The sequence below is a fragment of the Stegostoma tigrinum genome, chromosome 6, assembly GCF_030684315.1.
Source record: "Stegostoma tigrinum isolate sSteTig4 chromosome 6, sSteTig4.hap1, whole genome shotgun sequence".
Classification (NCBI taxonomy): Eukaryota; Metazoa; Chordata; class Chondrichthyes; order Orectolobiformes; family Stegostomatidae; genus Stegostoma; species Stegostoma tigrinum.
The window spans coordinates 71,242,335-71,255,314 of NC_081359.1; the positions used below are offsets into that span (position 1 = coordinate 71,242,335).

Genomic DNA, 12,980 nt, shown 5'->3' on the forward strand with positions numbered 1-12,980 from the left:
GGGGAACTTAATTGTAGTTATAGGAGTCAGAATGCTGGGATGCAGAGGTGATTAAAATATTGAAGGGAGTCAACTCAATGTGGGAGAGAATTGAATTTGAGAGGGAAAGGGGTCAGTGAGAGAGGAGTCATCAATGATAAGCAGTACATAGTCGCATGGTGGGGTTTATGTTGTACCAGACCTGCCATCATTACTTGATATGCATGAAGCTGTTGGTTTAAAGTGGATGCAACCAAAAAAATGAGATGAGGGCAGAGTGGTAGGCATTGTCTACATGAAATTTAATAAAGCCTTTGACAAGGTTCCACATGGTAAACTGATTAGTAAAGTTAGATCGCATGGGACTCAGGGAGAGCAGGTCAATTGGATACAAAATTGCCTTGACAAAGGGTGGTGGTGGAGGGTTGTTTTTTGGACTGGGAGCCTCAGACCAGCGATGTTCCGCAGGATTCACAGTTGTTTGTCATTTATGTAAATAATTTGGAATAGAATTTAGGAGGAATGGTTAGTAAGTTTGCAGATGACACCAAAATTGATGGTTTAGTTGACAGTGAAGAAGGTTATCTAAGATTGAAATGGGATCTTGATTAATTGGGCAATGGGCTGAGAAATGCCAGACAGAGATTAACTTGGATAAATATGGGGTATTTGGTAAAACAAACAAGAGCAGAACTTATACAGTTAATGATAAGGCCCTGGGTATTACTGTTGAACAGACAGACCTAGGGGTTCAGGTATATAGTTATTTTAAAGTTGCCTCACAGGTAGATAGGATAGTTAAGAAGGCATTTAGTATGCTTGAGTTCATTACTCAGACCATTGAGTGTGGGAGTTGGGACATCATGTTGAAGTTATACAGGATATTCGTGAGGCCACTTTTGGAGTACTGTGTAGAGTTCTGATCGCCCTGCTATAGGATGGATGTTGTTAAATTGGCAAGAGTTCATAAAAAATTTACAAGGATGTTGCTGGGATTGGAATGTGAGTTATAAGGACAGTCTGGATAGGGTCAGATTTTTTGAATGGAAAGACCTGAAAACGAGGATTTGAATCTTAAATTTAAGATATTGCTTGACTGGGGAACCAAGATAGGTCAGTAAACACAATGGTATTAGAGGACTGGGACTATGGAGAGTTAGACAAGAGCAAGGGAATTTTGGATGACCTCAAGGTTATGGAGATTGGTATGTGGGAAACCAGCCAAGAATATTTGGCAAAGTTGAGTCCAGGAGTAACAAAGATGTGGTTCGGATTTCAGCAGCAGGTGAGCTGAGATGTGAGGACAGGAATTTTGCTGAGATGGAAATAAACGGGTCCTAGTGAATGAATATGTAGTCAGAAACTCATCTTCAGATCAAAAGTGACACCAAGACTATCAAACAGATTGTCATAGTTTCAGATGGTGGATGGAATCAAAAGCTAGGAAATGGAGCTTAGAGTGGAGTCATTTGATGGAAGCAATACTGAAGCTTTCATCATCATGATCCATAACTGCAGAGTCAGAAGTCACATGACACCAGGTTTATTTGAAATCACAAGTTTTCTTAGCATTGCTCCTTTGTTAAGTGAAGCGAAGAAAACACACAGGCACAGAATTTCAAGGCAGAGGGATCAAAAGATTATACAAATGGTTTGAGTGGAGTGTCAAAAAGTCACTGCAAGTAGTCAAAAGTATCAGATGGTTTGAGTAAATTGTCTGAATAGCAAGTGAAGGTATGACCTGTGATCCGATTAACTGAGGCAGAGAGATAATTACAAAAACAAAATAGTGCTGGAGACAAACCAAATGGCTGCAATTACTTGACAGGTATAAGAGTTGCCGATGGTCTAACCAAAGTAACAAATCATCCAAACTGATTAATGTAGAGCAGTCATAACAAGTTACCAAGGTGAAGGTTCAAAACTGGACAGTAAGTTAGATTTTACAAATACTGATCAATACAGTGTTGTTACATGTAGTGTTTCATGAACCCAAGATCACAGTTGAGGCCATCTTCATAGGAACAGAACTTGGCAAACGGTTTCTACTTGGCAGTTCTGTGTTATTGCATATCTTGAAGGCTGCCTTGGAGGACTCTTACCCAAAGATCGGACGCTAAATGTTCTTGACCTCTGAAGTATTCCCTAGCTGGGAGGGAGCACTCCTGTCAGGCGACTGTTATGCAGTGCCCATTCATCCGTTGTTGTAGAATCGGCATGGTCTCACCAATATACCACAACTTGCCTGTGAAAGTGCATGTTGTGACAGCAACTTTTGGATTCCTTGAGTAAAGTGTATCATGCAATGACTGTACAAGTTCTGGACCACAGCAAATATGTTGGATAAAACCTGGCCACAGAATCCCACAACTTCCAGCAATTTCAGGAGGCTTGTGTGAGACACTAGATTAAAAACTTTCTGCTCGGTGATGAGGACAATATAATTGGGCTTTCCCGGAATCTTACAATGTTCCATGATGAAGTGTAGGTGTAACTAAGTAATGAGGTTTTGGTTTAAATTGACCATTTTTACATTGTTTTCATTGTAATATTAACAAGGTTGAAGAAGCCATTTTAAAAATAACTTGTGCCTCCTTCAACCATTTCCTACTGTGCATTTTGTATTTTGTATGAATTGCATGTAGTAATTTTAAAATACTGTGTTAAGTAATAGCCAATCTTGTCACAGATGATTGTAAATTAATGAACCTTGATGAAGTTATAATTAGCTAATTGATATCATTAATAAACATAATAAAGATAGGATTCTGATTTAAAGTATTCTTGAATAAGAACAATATAAGTCTTCAGCTTGAAGGTTTATCAAACATTTTAGTAAGACATTGTTTGAACAAAGGCTTATTTCTGAAGCTTATTAAGTACAGTACATCATGGCTTTGTAAAAGTTTGTTTTAGATAATCTTGTCTACTCATCTAGTAAACTGATAGAGTCATACATTCTTTCTTTTTTGTATCAAGTGTTAACAAATGAAAGATGTGAATAAATACCAAATAACTTTACCAAGCAACATCTAAGAAACTAATTATTGTGTTAACATTAGCCTGACTTTCAAATGGCATACTGAAGACTGAGAGAAAAAGAATAGGTCTCAGTAGGGTTTTCTCATTAGGGAGATTGTGAACATTTTAGATGGCAATCTCTGCAGCTAGGTATAGGATTAGAAACCTGAAGGAGTGAAAGTAACCTTCTTTTCAATAGACTGCCCAAACGTCTGAAGTTGTTAGAAAGTCACTTTAAGTTTGTTGAGTGTAATTTTCTTCAAAACAAACTCACTTAATTTTGTAACCAAAGAAGTTTTGTTTTGTCTTAATTGGTTACGCGTTGCCTGAGCAAAATCAGTTTATTAAGTCATTTAGACTTGGAGTGACTGAAATCAAATTAATATCAACTAAATTGAGTTATAATTGACAAATAACTAATAATGGAGCCAGTGATGAAACAATATCAATGGAATCTGCAGCACCCATACATTTTCACAAGAGAAAAGTTGAATATCATTTAACTTGATGCCTTGGATATTGGTTTATTGGAATGCTTCTAGACTGAAACCAGATTTGGCCTGGAGAATATCCACGTTTTTATGCCTCAGATGGGCAGTCATGACCTAATGGCTCTGGTCACTCAGCCCCAAGATCATTATTGTTTCTCATCTAATCTGATGCTAAGCAAGATATTGCACACCAGATATCATTCATTCACAATCCCTTCTCTGCAATGCTATAAAATGAACTTCTTGCCTGCATGGATAACACTGGAATTTCCAAAACCAGTTCAACCTGCTACACTACTGATCTAACGAGATCATATCACAGAAAGGGGAATCAAAATCCAATTCTGACGGGTTCAGGTTAATTTGGACTTCATAACTGGACTGGCTGGTCAATGCGGATGAAATGAGCTGCACGATGTTATTGGCAGATTCGACAGAGGACACAGGGATCGAAGTGTACCGCTGGAAATTGGATGAGGCGAATAAGGCAATAGAATCCATCTGCCTCTGCAGTCGTCTGTGTATATTTTCTGCTTCAATCCTCCCTCCCCCTGGAGTTAATAGGATATTTTAAATATATATATAGTAAGCGAAATTTGGGGGGAAAACTGCAAAGGACGGACAATGTTTGGAATAAATGGGAAATAGCAAGTAACTGGATGAGATCAGTGATATTTTTGGTTGTCTAAGAGGATACGTACTTCCGGTTATTGGGGCTGTGCTGTTCACATTGTTTCACTGAACTGCCTTAATATTATTTCGTTATTTGAGCTCTTAGCTTCCGGAACAGCAGGACTCGTAACTCAGTCAAGGTAGGAAAACCCATCCGGAAATCTTTCATTTTAAACTCCAGTCAAAGAGCTTTTGAAGTCCCTTTGAGGAGAACCAAGTGTTTGTGATTTTTTTTATTCTTTTGGAGTAGCTGTTCCCCGTAGATGTGTAGCGGTATCGGCCTGTAGTTTTGTATCTGCTGCTTGCGTGTGCCCACAGCTCCGCAAAACTGCTTTGATTGGCAGTTTAATCCGTCCCCTTTATTCATGCTGCAACTGACTTTTTTGCGTCCTTTGTACCAGATCAGCCAAACGTTACTTTGCTGCCCTTTCCGGGGTAGGCTGTGAATTTTTCTGTTGTCGTTTCCTGGCCGTTATCTTTGTCATAAGCACACGTTTGGACTTCTGAGAGCGCCGTGATAAAAGTGATGAAGTGATTGCAGAGACTGGGCTGTAAGTGAGTGATGTAACTGAACTGGAATCAAGATTTGCTACGTGCTAAAGAAATGTGACACAGCCGGCTCCCAGCATTAATATTGTAGAACTAGCTTGAACCTATGCACCCTGTGCAGACTAGCAGCTAAGAATACAGTTTTCAACATTATTTTGACTGCTATCAACTAATGTTTGAAAACAAACCTGCGCCTGTCAGACTGACTCGAGTGCAGCGTAAATCAAAGACAGCAGACGAGCGGAAGTCTGGCAATGAGCATAGGGTTATTTCTGCTTAGGTGAATTTTTTTTTCTCTTTCTCTCTCTCTCTCTCGTCGCTAGCCTTTTTGTTACCCCCCAAGCGATTGCTTCATCGCACAACGTTATGGATTAGACAGAAGCGCGTAGACGCATTACAGCACCAGGACCGTCTATTCCCTTCGCTTTGCTCCCCCATCACAATGCCAACCAGCGTGTGACCTTTTGCTTTGAATTTTAAAACAGTTCTTTGTTTTTGTTTTATTTTTGAAAACACAATACAGTTCTGTCTGCATACCATTTAGTTGTAGACTGATTTGGGGTTGGAGGTGGGGGTGAGGTGCTTGTTCGATATTATTTGATACCGTATTGTTTACACCATCGCCGGATCTTAAACTTGCATATTGGAATTCTATTTGCTTCTAACTGGGTCCCTTTCCCGGCAGCTCTGAAGCGGACATTAATTGATCTGGTGCGACTGGTGTCATAACGACAGTGTGAGGGAGCTCGACTGATCAGCAGCCTTGAGAAACGCATACTTTTCTGCCCAACAAATGAGTGCCAGGATACACAAAGATTTGTCGCTTTCTTTGTCCTCTTGCAGTGGAAACAGGAACTTTTCTCAGAGCAATGGCACCTGCGTGACCGAGGTGGGAAAGTTAATGTACTCTTTCTCCGCCACAGTGGTTCTTATCGTGTTGGTGACGCTGATCGTCGGCGTGATCGCCGTCTCCCTGATCACCTTTCACTTCCACAAAAGCAAAATGAAGAAGCGGAAGATGCAGAGGGCTCAGGAGGAATATGAGCGCGACCACTGCAGCCCCGAGGCGCTGAATTGTTCCTCGCCCGAGGCAGTGGGGGTGACGGGGAGCCCAGCTTACCAGGCGGCTACTGCCTCCCGGTGCCCCCCACACACAGTGGACTCCTCAAGCCGCCCGGATCGAGAAGAATCCGAATCGGACCTTCACTGTACGGACACTGCAAGGAACCCAGAGTTCCAATCCGTGCTTTTGTAATGAACTACCGCCTGACTGCAGATAACAACAGACCATTGTGATAGATACTTGAACATTACATAGTTTCAAGAAAACAGAGGGGAGGGGGAGGCGAGGACAGGCACGGCGCATGGCAAATCACATTAAGCCCGAAATCTTATTTCTTGAAATTAAGTATTTGTGTTTATAACGACGACGCATATATAGCGGAAATGTATGTCAGAGTTTTCCGGATTTCCAATTAGATGTATATTTCGTAATTTGATCGTCCATATGTCAAGTCCGAGGTTTCACATGGATGTGTAAAGTGTAAACGAGTGAAGGAGATCAACAGAGGGACGTTGGAGCAACACTCATTCTGGGCATTGGATACACCTGAGAGAGCCGCGGACTCAATTGCAACCGGACCGAGACGCTGTCCAACAATCATAATACATTTGTATAAATAAAGGCAACCATCAGACTTTCCAGCTAAGTTATTTAGATTCCTAGATGTTACCACCTTCGGTCCGTTTGTAAATGTAGCTTTGAATTCAGTGTGACGAAGACTGGGCACAGTGAACCGCTACTCTTACGAAACAGCCCCACAAAACAGAAGAAGATGGTTTGAGTTAACTAGCGTTATGATCGAGGCTGTCTCATCCAGATTTGTAAGATCCAAAACTGACATTACTAACATCAACTTTGTTTCAAATTTCAACATATTGTATGTATGATCATTCTCCGTTTTTCAGGGGTTTCCCCCCCTCTAAGTGGATTTGAACTGGACTTGCCTTCCATTTCACAGATTTTATTAACGTGGGTTTGATCAACAATCTGAAGTGTCAAATGATATGCCTTACAGTATAAGTAATAGGAATCTAATACTGTCATAGAAACTATGAAAAAGACACACAGGCACTAACCAGAGATAGGGCTTTGTTAATTAATCGATAGCAGCGCTTTAGATATTTTTAAAAAAAACTTCTTAAAAGTTTTAGGTCCGTTCTTGAGATAGTCAGTACAACATTATTGAGAATATGAGTTTCATTGTAATCGAGCAGTTTGGTTAAATCCTTTAGCAGCGTTTTGTTGAAGTATTCATATAGTCTGGCGTCTTTATGTCAGTAACTGGTTCCCAGAAGGTGAAATATTAACGTGGAAGTAACAACGAAACCTGTCTCTTTAGCTGTTCATGACCATCGTACTTTTCTAGGAGTTGCGGGCCTGGTTTCCAAAATATTATTTCGAGTCACGTGAAACATGTAGGAACCCAAGTTTTATGGTTGCTTTTTGGAACCTTGCCCCGTGTCCTGCCTTTGCTAAACGTGTGGCAATCGATTGAATCTGATGCAATTGAGGTGGCATTTTGATTATTTTAAAGTGATGGTAGTTTAATTCCTCAAGCTAATGTACAGATTTGTACAATAACACTACATTGAAACTACTGACTTTAAGTAAATCGTTTATAATCGAGAATGAGGAAGGGCGGTCTTTCTAAACGTTATCATTTCTACCATGTTGTAGGTTTCGACAGGAATCAGTGTCTATCCATGTACAAGTGCAAGTCTATTCAATTGACGCCTCCCTTTAATATGGAAAGAAAATGACGGCAATGACTAGGGAGCATCTATCCCTGAAACCACAACCTTATTCTTTCGGTCCACAGTTGCCGCCAGACCTGCTGAGTATTCCCAGCATTTTCTATTTTAAATTACAGATTTCCAACACCTGCAGTGTTTCAATACTAATATTTTAAAATGGGGCTGTCCGCCGTCTGTAGTGCTGAAAAGAGCATTCCTTAGAGACGGTTGTCTGTATGATTGGATCTGAACAAAACATCAAATATTGGCCAGTTCTGTTCCCGCCAGACTCCCAGCTGCCACAATGTTACTAAACTCATCGTCACAATTAACTGCTCTAGAGAACTTTTTTTATTAATAGTTCGCTATCCGAATCATATAAACGCCGAAGCTCATTGAATATCACATCCAATAAAGTTATTCATTGGGATCAACACGTTTTCATTCCAAAGAAGTTTCTCTGTCGCTGAAATATTTTGGTTTGGTTTGCCATTAATTCTGGGGTGTAGTATTTGATTAGAGAGAATGTAGCTGTGATAAGCCTGATACCAGATGTGTCCAATCAACATCCTACTTGCAAAATACATGTTTACAATTTAGTTTAGACTAACAGCACTGTGTATTTGATTATTTCTTTGAACTAACTCGAAGTATTGCAATACTAGACTGAATTATTACAATCAGCGCTCAAAGATAAAAGTTTGACTCTCCAGAGAAATACTGTAATCTGGGTTGCCAAAAACCGTTGGGTCTTGTGGTTTTAAGCATTTCTGGACACAGCTTACCTGCACAATTTATATATCTATTGATGTCTGTTCGTTAAATAGATTTCTATTTTAGAATGCTAAAGCAGTTCAACATATATTTACAAACTTGCTTATAAGCAAATGGCACCAATTGTAATGCTAGAATTGGCAAGTATGAAAATAGTTTATTTGATTTTGCCGAACTACAATTATAGCATGTATCTGAACGATGTAAAGTCCTTAACTTGCAATCGCGTTTCGATTTTATCACACCTCCAAAAGTGTACTCATTGAAAAAGATTAATTAATGCTTTAACAACAGTCTCCATGAGAAAGGGGGAAGAGGAAGATCAGTATATGTACTTTTTTTTATTCTCTGGTGCAGTTGGTTGGACTTGTTTGAAACAGACCACCAAAAATATTATGGGTGGAAGAGAAATGGCATCCAACATGTTTTGCATTACTGATGATATACTTAATTTTTGTAAATGAAGCCAGTGATTGAAAGTGCATAATACAATGATCATTGAAAGCTTTGTCGGAGACTGAACAGCATTTGTGATACAATATAACAGGCATCATTCCGGTAGTTCGAAAAATAATCGCCGGTCGATTGCAAACAAAAGAAATTCTCGGCAAGGAGAACTAAACTACAGTGAATATTCTGTGTTAGGGCGGCATGAGCATCAACAATTGCCATCGTTTGGGGTAATGAAGGCAGGACACCAGCTTTTGTGTTGGTAGCGTGAGGATGCGGTTCTAGCTGATTTGCCCCGAGGAACCGTTCGCTTGACATCTAGCTCGTTTTTATAACTGAGCTCACTGAGGCCCGTCAAGTCGGTCATTGTTTCTTTCGGCCACAGAAGAGTCTTAAACAGGGCCATATGTCAATTCTTCTTTGGTTTATTCTGACCAGGTTTGTATTCACAGCACCGAGACTGCTAGAAGATGGTATGAGACTATCCTTCGTGCTAAAAGAACGGCCCACTTTCACTGTTAGAAGATAGTAAGTCCTTAGAGAGGCTTCGCAGTTCACTGTTTATCATTTTCAAATACTTCTCCATTTCCTTTTATGGATTCACTTTCACCACCACCTCTGGTCGGGTATCCCGTACTCAACAAATGTTAATACTTACTACATTTTTCACTCAATGCAGATCTAAAGGTTCCCGACTCGTGAGATGCTCGAGTTAACAAGTTCTGGAGAACTATACAGGCAGCGCCAGTTAGCTTTTTCATTGACTTGACCCTGTCACTGCTTAGACTAGAGCTTACACAATAAGAAAAGATCATGGTCCGAATCGCATTCAATAGAAATTCTGGACCGAAGAGTAGCCTGTATCCCTCATAAATAACACCCAGCACCCACAAGGCAGCGGCCAGCTGTGGTTCGCTGTTTAGGTTGGGTGCAAGATTTTTCTTTTTATCGTGAAGGACTCAGAGGGGCAACTATTCTCAAAAAGTGAATGCTTGGGTTTGTACAATGATTACAAAGTTACAGCAGAGCACTGGAAGGTCAAACTCACTGAAACTCTGTGCTCCCTTGTCTCCTTTCTTTGCAATAGGTATCTGCGAGTGCACTATTTACACATCTCATCGACCAAGTAAATCATGTGTGCCGCTCATCAAACTTCCTCCTCCAAACCATAGTCATTCAAGGCTTTTCAAGACTGCTCTCCCAATTTCTAGAACGCATCATTAACCTCGTCATCTCACTCGACAGGTGATACTGCTGCAGCGCCCAGTGGAGATTGGGAAAAGGTCACTGGATTATTATTAATAGTGAGGCCACGTTTCAACTCTATTAGCGACACCGGTATAAAAGCAAAATACTACGGATGCTGGAAATCTGGAGAAACTCAGCAGTTCAGGCAGGTTCTGCGGCTAGAGAAACAGAGCGAATGTTTCGAGCCCAGTATAACTCTTCTCCCGAACTGAGGGTTCCCGATCTCCAGCTCTGGTTGACGTGACATGCCAGGCATTGCCAACATGAAAAATAGTAAGCAATAAAATTATCGTGTGAACAGGCAAAGGGATGTATTCAAAATATGTGGCAGGAAATTCTATTTGTAATTTTCACAGATTCAGTGTTGCATCTAGTTTTATAAGAGAACTCTTAAAGCAGCGTTTAAAAAAAGCCCCGTCAGAATAACATTTCAATCAAAAGTTCAGTTTTTTTGTTATGAAACTTGAAAGCTCTCAGAAAAGATTTATAAGAATGTTGCCAGAGATGGTGCGTTTGACCCATAGGGAGAGGCCGGGGGCTATTTTCCCTGGAACGGCGGATTCTGAGGGGTAACCTTATAAAGGTTTATAAAATTACGAAGGGGCATGGATAGGGTGAATAGCCGAGGTCTTTTTCCCGGGGTGGGAAAATCTAAAACTAGGGGGTTAAAATTGTGATCAGAGATAATGGGAACTGCAGATGCTGGAGAATCCAAGATAGCAAATTGTGAAGCTGGATGAACACAGCAGGCCAAGATGCTCCTAAGATGCTGCTTGGCCTGCTGTGTTCATCCAGCTTCACACTTTGTTATCTAAAACTAGGGGGCATAGGTTTAAGGTGAGAGGGGAAAGATTTAAAAGGTACCTAAGAGGCATTTTTTTTCATGCAGAGGGTGGTGCGTATATCGAATGAACTGCCAGAGGAAGTGGGGAAGGTTGGTACAAATACAAATTTAAAAGGCATCTGGTTGGGTACATGAATAGGAAGGGTTTAGAAGGATATGGGCCAAATGCCAGCAAATGGGACTGGATTGATTTAGGATATCTGGTCGACATTGACGAGTTAGACTGAAGGGTCTATATCCGTGCTGTACAGCTCTATGACTCTATTGGCCCGAGTGTTATCACTATTATCAAACAGAGAATTACCCGCAAAACAATGAGTTAAATTTAAAAATCCTTTCTTTTAACTACATGCCTGATTACACAGCCGGTTCACATTGTGTTTTCTTTGTATAACCTTCTTGGCCCACACCTATCATTCATTTCGCTCCAGTTGCTTTGTCCCGCTGACTGCAAAATGTCTAGAGGCTCCAACCTGTTTTTCTAATTGTCTTTTTTCAGGGAGTAAGATTGTTTTAAAGGTTCTTTTAAATATTTATTTGATTGCCTGTTTATTTTGTGTTTGTTCCCTCTGTTTGAGGCAGCCTCTTGCTTGGGTTCTTAGTTATCTGCTACAGTTCTTGTATGTGGCTTTTCACGCAACAACTGGCCCAGCATCAGTTCTCAGCTTGTGAATAACTCCACAGCTGTTTGCTGCTCCCCAGAGTCCTCTGGTCACCCAGCAGCCCGCCCAGTCTCGGCTCCCTTTGTATCTTTCTGTGTAAAGCTAGCTCTAGGAAGAGGAGCCGTGCACCGTGTGTCGCCTGGATCATGGGATAAGCCCACCCTTGAAATTCAGTCAATGGCACCCGGCTCCAAATTTCACCCTGTTCCAAATATACATCTTCATGGACCTCCGCTCGATTCAATGTTGGCCACGGAACTCATATTAGTGCGGTGAGTAATGATGGATGCTATGATTAAACAGCAAGAAACAAGATGTTTCTGTCTAATTCCAGGAGCTGTGTTTCAATGCTCAAAAAGGGTTATTTTGAGCCGGAGGTTCAGCTGAGCCTTGTTCTGTTCAATTAGTTTCGGTTCCTTCCATTGGCAACGTTTCCGTCATTGTCTGCGAGAATACTTGCACAAGGCGATTCATTTCTGGAGTTACTCTGCCATTGAATCACTTCTTGTCTTAGTCAATCCATCTCAATCATCTTTTTATCTTCATTGTCTCCACTACCTCTTGGAAATAATTTGGAATGCAGAAAGTAATTGCCACTACCTAGAAAGCTGTCTAACCGAGTATTTACAACTGCTGTTTGATCAGTGAGTATATGTTTACATGTATTTTTATTTATGCTGAGTTTAAACGTTTCACAGAGTAAAATTCATTATTTCATGAATTTCTTCAAATGTGGAGATAATCGAATATTACTGGCAAATGAGCTAACACGTAAAAATGAGTAACTAACAACAGTGAAATGCCAATGACCACAAGTTGAAATCCTAGAGTAAATTATAGAATGGTTACGGTTTAAGAAGGAGGCTGTTCGGCCCGTCATGTGTGTTGGCTCTCTGCAAGAGGGAACGCTTTCACTTCTCAAGCCCTTCCAGTAATCCTACCATCACTTTTCTGATCATTATCCAATTTCCTTTTGAAAACCACGTCCCCGCCCCCGCCGCACACCCAAACCCCTCGCGTTGGAAGTCTGTTTATCTCTCTTGCAATTTTTGGTCTTTTGTCCAATCACCAAGGACCTCTAGCTCCTGGCCTTTTCGCCATTAGTTAGTTTTCACTATTCTGCAGAGCACTTGAGATTTTGAACATCTGTATCAAACCTACGCCCCACCCTCCCTCTAAGGAGTTTGCCCCTGCTTCACTTTGTACAGGTAATGAAGATCTGTCAGCACTGCGACCGTTAAATCGAATCATTAATACACCTTTTCGAACGTTTTCACATTCTTCTCTAGGTGTGGCGCCCACAATTGGACTCAACTTCATTTGAGGCTGCATTTGTGTTCGATGAACGTTCTCTTTGATTTGTCCTCCATGCCTCTAACTACAAAGCCCCAGGATCCCACGTGTCTTTATCAACCTGTCCGGTGTACACTCCCCTCTGCTCCAGCACCGACTCTAGAATCCTTAACTGATAATAAATGTCATTGCTCATCTTAA

At 40.8% G+C, this 12,980-nt stretch overlaps 1 protein-coding gene across 3 annotated transcripts; it reads left to right on the forward strand.

The window, feature by feature from the left end:
* Nucleotides 1-3,947: 3,947 nt before the first annotated feature.
* On the forward strand, nt 3,948-10,655 carry LOC125453058 (uncharacterized protein C11orf87 homolog). Of its 3 annotated transcripts, none has more exons than XM_059646654.1 (3): nt 3,948-4,303; nt 4,565-4,718; nt 5,398-10,655. In XM_059646654.1, exon 3 carries the CDS (start codon nt 5,506-5,508, stop codon nt 5,965-5,967), a length of 462 nt encoding a protein of 153 aa, XP_059502637.1. In that variant the 5' UTR covers nt 3,948-4,303; nt 4,565-4,718; nt 5,398-5,505; the 3' UTR covers nt 5,968-10,655. The 3 variants fall into 3 exon arrangements, with proteins under 3 accessions (XP_059502637.1, XP_059502635.1, XP_059502636.1); XM_059646652.1 differs by having other exon boundaries at nt 4,565-4,714; XM_059646653.1 differs by lacking the exon at nt 4,565-4,718.
* The last annotated feature ends 2,325 nt before the right edge of the window (nt 10,656-12,980 follow it).